Source organism: Gekko japonicus, unplaced genomic scaffold, assembly GCF_001447785.1.
Source record: "Gekko japonicus isolate JY-2015 unplaced genomic scaffold, Gekko_japonicus_V1.1 scaffold1417, whole genome shotgun sequence".
Taxonomy (NCBI): domain Eukaryota; kingdom Metazoa; phylum Chordata; class Lepidosauria; order Squamata; family Gekkonidae; genus Gekko; species Gekko japonicus.
The window spans coordinates 40093-46039 of NW_015163645.1; the positions used below are offsets into that span (position 1 = coordinate 40093).

Consider the following 5947-nt stretch of genomic DNA (forward strand, 5'->3'; position numbering starts at 1 on the left):
CTCCCTTTAGAGATATGGGCCGAAACGTCAAGAGATCAAACTTACTGTTTTTCTTGAGCGTCTAAGTCTCTGACGAGCGCGTCACGTTTATTAACGAGAATAACGAGTTCATCTAGCAAAAGTTGTTCTCGTCTCTTTTGGGCCTCAGTCTTTTGCCAGTCTGAAAAGAAAAGAAACCCAGAAAGGTGTACCTTAAAAGTTTAACTCATATATGATCTGTGCAAATCAGCACCAGGTTTTGGCACTTCACAACAGACACCTTTTCCTTTCCAGGAACCACTAGGGGTTGAAGAATGTCACTAATCATACAGTCCTCTGGATTAAACCACCAAGTCCTTCATTTGACTTCTTTAAATGGCTGCTTGAGAAATCAGGTATGTTACTTTATCATTGTCCAATATATACCTTTTAAAAACACCTATGTTAGATTTTCGGGTAATGCGTATAAACCACTCAGTTTTAAAATACCGTGTAAACACAGATACAAATGGAATGGAATTTATTTTACGATTTGCTGTTTTGAAATTGGAAACGCTTTACGATGTGCATTATTTCTTTTACCCCCCCTTTTTTTACTTCAGAGTGTCTAGGTGCCCAACAACTCCCTGCCCTACTGTGTGCTTAGAGATTTGTCTCTCAATCAGGAAAAAAAAAAATTATGGCGCAACCCCCCAAAAAACAAAACCCCGAAGCAAATACAAAAAACACACAACTCCTTTCCTTGATCCAATTCTAACTCCCTCTCTCCTCCAAATAGCCTATTCTTTGCTAATTTCTTCTTTGCTGCATCTTAGCTGTTCCAAAATAACTCATACTGGGCACCAGATGTTTCAGCATAACTTTAGGTATCAGATAATTAGCATTCCCCCCCCCAGGTAAAAATACATCTGCTAGACAATATTACTTAGCTGCTTTCTAAACAGCGCGGACTGGTATCTTTCATAACAGCTGACGGAACTATTCCAAATCTGTCGGCTAAAGTCAGCCTCAAAAAAATAATCATCATAATAAAGGTACAAAAAATCTGTCTCGATCTCTCGCTTTTTTATTTCCCTTTCGTCCCTGACTCCGGAATGTCACTGAAGAATGCTCTCCCTCTCTCTCACCTATATAGGTCCTGTTCCCCCCCCCCTTTCGGCAGCGGATTGTTGTCTGTCACTTCCCATAAGCCAAATAGTATCAGTGTTTCATTAAAAAAAAGGGCAGCTTTAACACTGGAACACTCCCCAAAGCTCCCCAACCCGAAGCTCTCCGGGCCAGACTGCGAGGGCCTGTAGCTGTCAATCAACTGCCAGTCTGCCCCGCCTCCCTCATTAGGAAGGCAAACAATGGAAAGGAGGAGAAGTCCATGATGATGGAGGGAGATAGTGGAACAAGTGAGGAGCGGGGAGGGGAACAGGACACCAGCTTAAAAAAAAAACACAAAAAGGGTGGGTGGGAGAGAAAAAAAATACACCCCTCCTGACTCACGCCGCGTCCTCTCCTCTATCCACTTTCCAAAAAAAACAGAAGGAAGAAATGCCAGCCCTTATGGATTTCTCTCTCCTCTCCCCATTGCCCTGGGCAATCATGTTAAAACTCACATGGCTGGTGCTTATTCAGATAAACCTAACAATGCAGACCAATGGTTACCATGTGAATCTTCAGGAGCCACACAAGAATGTGCTGGTTCAAATCCCTCTGAACCCCCCCCCCCTCCAAAGCAAAATTTATTCAAGGCAGCAAACTGTTCAAGGAGCTTTATGAAAAGCGAGTGGGTGCTAGAGTGAATTCGGCCGTGTATTTACAAATTAAAAATTAGATGCAGCCTCGTCCAATAAAAGGGCTGGAACAGAAGTAAAAAAGCCAGGGATCGAGTAAGGTATTATTTTAAAGCGCCTCCCTGGAAAGGCGTTGTATGTGCAGATTCACAAACTCCCGGAGAGAAAATAAGCAAGATCTGTAAAAACCCCCCCCAAAACAAACCGCTGTGCCCTTGCATAATGCATGGATAAGAAAAGACCCTAACAAGATTCTTAGCATGATTTTTTTCGTGTTACTACCGTTGATGTTGCAGCTATTCAACACTTAGCACCAGAAGACATTAGAAGCCCCCCCCAAATTCTTGATTTATTAGAAACCCGTTATTTGTTGAAATCTTGCATTTCAGTGCCTATCTCCAGAACCACAAATCAAAGCCAAGACCACTAACATTTATGGAGGCTGAATAAAAAAGAACAACCCCCCCCCGAACACACTTTCCCCTCCATAAACGGCCCCTAACATATTGAATTTGAAATAATCCTGTACACGTCAGTGCAATTCATTTCCATGTAAGCGTGTTTAACAGAACTGCAATCAAAGTGTGTTTCCATTTAAACAAAGGCTCCTTTTATGGAACAAATGTGTACAGAATTACTTGAAATTTGTTAATTAAATGGATGGTAATCAGACTTAAATTTTTTCATCCCCCCCCCAACACTTCATGACGAGTTACATATGGTATTTTGGAAATCACACACACAAATTAGCCTGGCCCTGTCTTCTTGTTAACAGAGAACAGAAGGTCGCTGTCTCAACTGATACCAATCCATACCTTCTTGTCCTTGGAAAAGACTGCATTGGACATAGTAATTGTCACACGTGCTGCTTTCTATATTTTGTTTTAGGTAAAGAAAGCAAAGACATCTCACCCCCTCTAAGCAGCACAAGGTGTTAGATGTAGAAACAGCCGAACAACTTTGCAGTTTGTTTTGGGGCTCAGTTCCTGCAGTGGTGGAAACCCAGGTGGAAAGAGAAACGGACCAGATTCCTTGCTCTGGCAAACTCTGTCCTTCTCCTTTGGCCTAACATATGAACCACATCACTATAATTTCCCCGACTGCAAAGATCTATTATTATTTTTTTTAAAAGCTGAAGAGGTTGGTGTACTAATATATTAGTTTCTGATTTTTTTTTTCACATGTAAAGGTAGGTAAAGGTTTCCCTTGCTTGAAAGCCAGTCGAACCTAACTCTAGGGATGCAATGCTCATCTCCGTTTCCAAGCTGAAGAGCCAGCGCTGTCCGAAACACTTCTGTGGTCATGTGGCTGGCATGACTAGACGCCCGAGGCGCACGGAACGCGTGTTACCTTCCCACCAAAGCGGTACCTATTTATCTACTTGCAATTTCTTGCTTTCGAACTGCTAGGTTGGCAGGAGCTGGGGCCAGAGACGGGAGCTCACTCCGTCATGCGGCACTCGGGTCTCAAACTGCCGACCTTCCGGTCTGCAGTTCACCACTTGAGCCACCGCATGGAGCACTATCTTAATTTTGGATGCAAGTCCAAGTGACTTGGCTGATTTCAAATGAACTTACTTCTGAGCAAGATGTCTAAGAACAAGGGTTGTCAAGCTCCAGGTAGAGGCCGGAAGTTAAAACCAGTCTCCGGGTGACAGAGATCAGTTCCCCTGGAGAAAATGGCGGCTTTGGTGGATGGACATCAAACGTTAACGATGCTAAACTCCACTGAGGTCTCTTCCCCTTCCCAAACCATGAAGTTCCACCACCAATATCTCCAGGTATTTCAGACCCAGAGTTGGCAACCCTATTAAGAACGGAAGTTCTAGTGCTCCTTCACGAGCAACCCCCATCCATTTATACACCCGTTTGGAATTAGACGCTACTGACCAAACTGCAAGGGGGTGCTCATAAGATGTGATTTTGAAGTTTGGAAAGATTGGGGGGGGGGGGGAAATCCCCTTTGCAAAGCTCCCTGCCACAGCAAGCACAATTGTTATCAGGGGCCAGGGGCCAGGTCAAAGAACTGTGACACTTGTTTTGGGAATTCGAGTAGGCTTTAGACTTGTTCCACTTCAAACCGGCAGTTTTCCTGCTGCCCCCTGCAAACTGCCTTTGAAATGGAAGATGTTTTGGGATACGGCACAAAGTTTTCTGGTCAGCGATTCAAAGAAAAAAACTCACACAATCCATGGGCTTCCTCGTATGAGCCTAAGCCGCTCTTTGGATCTTGGCCACTATCCTTACCCTTGTCATGCTCGCTTCCTTACATATCAATACATCTAAGTCTCAACATGGCAAAAAAGTTCAAAAATATCAGAATCATCACCTGTAGCTTTAAGAAATAAATGTCCTAAGTGGCCGTTGCTAGGCAGCTACAACAGCCTTCAAGCCTTGGTTGAAGGCAGGGGGAGCGGGGAAGGCTCTTTCCAGGGCTGTTTTGGGCTTTGATGGAGGATTCATTGGGCACAGACCTAGCACCAACCACTGGGCAACTTGATACCACATGACTTGCATGACTCACCCAAGCCGGGTTGCTTGCTGCTGTTCAACAGCAGCCACCTCAGAACTAGGGTTGCCAAGTCATTTTCGAGCCCCAGCGGGGGACTCCTGTCCTGCGTCTGGTGCGCATGCACCGCACGCATGTCACCCCAGAAGTGATGTGACGCCGCCGGGCACGCTGGGGGCGCTGCCACGACCATCCGAGGGAAAACCATAGAGTTTTCCCTCGGATGACTGTGGCCCTGCCCCCAGTGTGCCCGGCATCGTCACGTCACTTCTGGGTGACATGCATGTCGGGGTGGGGTTCTCCCCGGGGCCCGATCCGCCGCTGCCACGGAACAGGCCTCTGGGGAGGGGGGTTTCCCCGCCCCCCGGGGGGACTTGGCAAGCCTGCTCAGAACAGTCAGTATAGTGTTGGGGTTACAGTTTCAGATTAGGATCTGAGAGACCCAGGTACAAATCCCCACTCTGCCATGAAAGCTCGCTGGGTGACTCTGGGCCAGTCATCACTCTCAGCCTAACCTACTTCACAGGGTTGTTGTGAGGATTAAATGGTGGAAAGGAGAATGATGAAAGCTTTTGGTCCCCAGTGTGGATACAGGCAAGGAATAAATTAAGAAAATAAATAATATCGATGAAGAGGGGGAAGACAAAAGGAAGCTTGGCTGGTAGGGTTGCCAACTACCAGGTCGGGCCAGGAGATCTCCTGAAATTACTACTGATCTTCAGACTACAGATATCAGTTCCCTTGGAGAAAAATGACTGATCCAGAGAGTGGACTCTATGGCGTTCTTGTTGGGTATTACAAGTTGAAAACACGCAGTATATCTGGGGTTAAATGTTTATGTTACTCACAGGAAGTCACATGTTTCTCATGTAACCAATGTTCTTTAGATGTAGGAAGCCCGGGAATTTTCTCCCTGATCTAGGGATTTGATTGGGACCAAAGTGTCAAGGTATATTACCATTTTATGGCTTCTCTTCCCGTCTTTGTTTGGTGTTCTGAAGAACAAGAAGAGTAGCCATATTCACTCATCTTCTAGTTTTGTCTTTGTAGAGTAAGGATGTAGCCGATTTTGCTCTGTTGTTATTTTCATCCCAGTTACCCTTCCCATGCTAGAATTTAGTAAAAACTTTATATTTTAATCACACATGGACTCTCAGTCTGAATTATTTTACTCTGGCTCTGCTGGACTATCTTATCTCTGCTAAATACCATTTTTTTCAATATCTCACTATCACCCAACAGTTCTACCCACTGAGATCCCTCCCCTTCCCAGGCTCACCCCCAAATCTCTAGAAATTGCCCAGTCTTGAGTTGGCAACCCTATTGGTTGGTGGGGGAGAGGAGAGAAGGAAGCAGGGGATTGTTGAGAATAGCGAGGCTGCCAGGAGGAGAGAAAGAAAAAATAGTGTGTGGGGGGGATACAGGGAAAAATGAGGTGCCCCCACAAGTCTTTGCAGGTTCCCCACCATGCAATTGTGTCTAGCCTGGCCAGCACCACAAAACTGGACCCAGCTCAGCCAGCACCATGCAACTGGGCCTGTCTGGATGATTGGCACTATGCCACTTGGCCAGAGTTTTCCTGGGGAGAAGCTGCCAGGAGGAAGCGAAATCTGAAGACAGGAGGGCAGCTTAAGGTAGGTTGGCTGTGGGGGGGGGGCAGAGAAGGAAGAGGGAAATGG

The 5947-nt window shown here is 45.8% G+C and overlaps 1 protein-coding gene across 3 annotated transcripts in view; it reads right to left on the reverse strand.

Annotated features, from left to right (window-relative positions):
• EHBP1 (EH domain binding protein 1) overlaps nt 1-5947 on the reverse strand; it is a 421934-nt gene that overhangs the window by 1372 nt on the left and 414615 nt on the right. For all 3 annotated transcript variants that reach the window (XM_015407634.1, XM_015407633.1, XM_015407632.1), the window contains 2 exons: nt 2560-2584; nt 46-191 (listed from right to left, as the gene is read on the reverse strand). In XM_015407634.1, coding sequence (XP_015263120.1) covers nt 46-191; nt 2560-2584 — 171 coding nt within the window. The remainder of the gene's footprint in view (nt 1-45; nt 192-2559; nt 2585-5947) is intronic.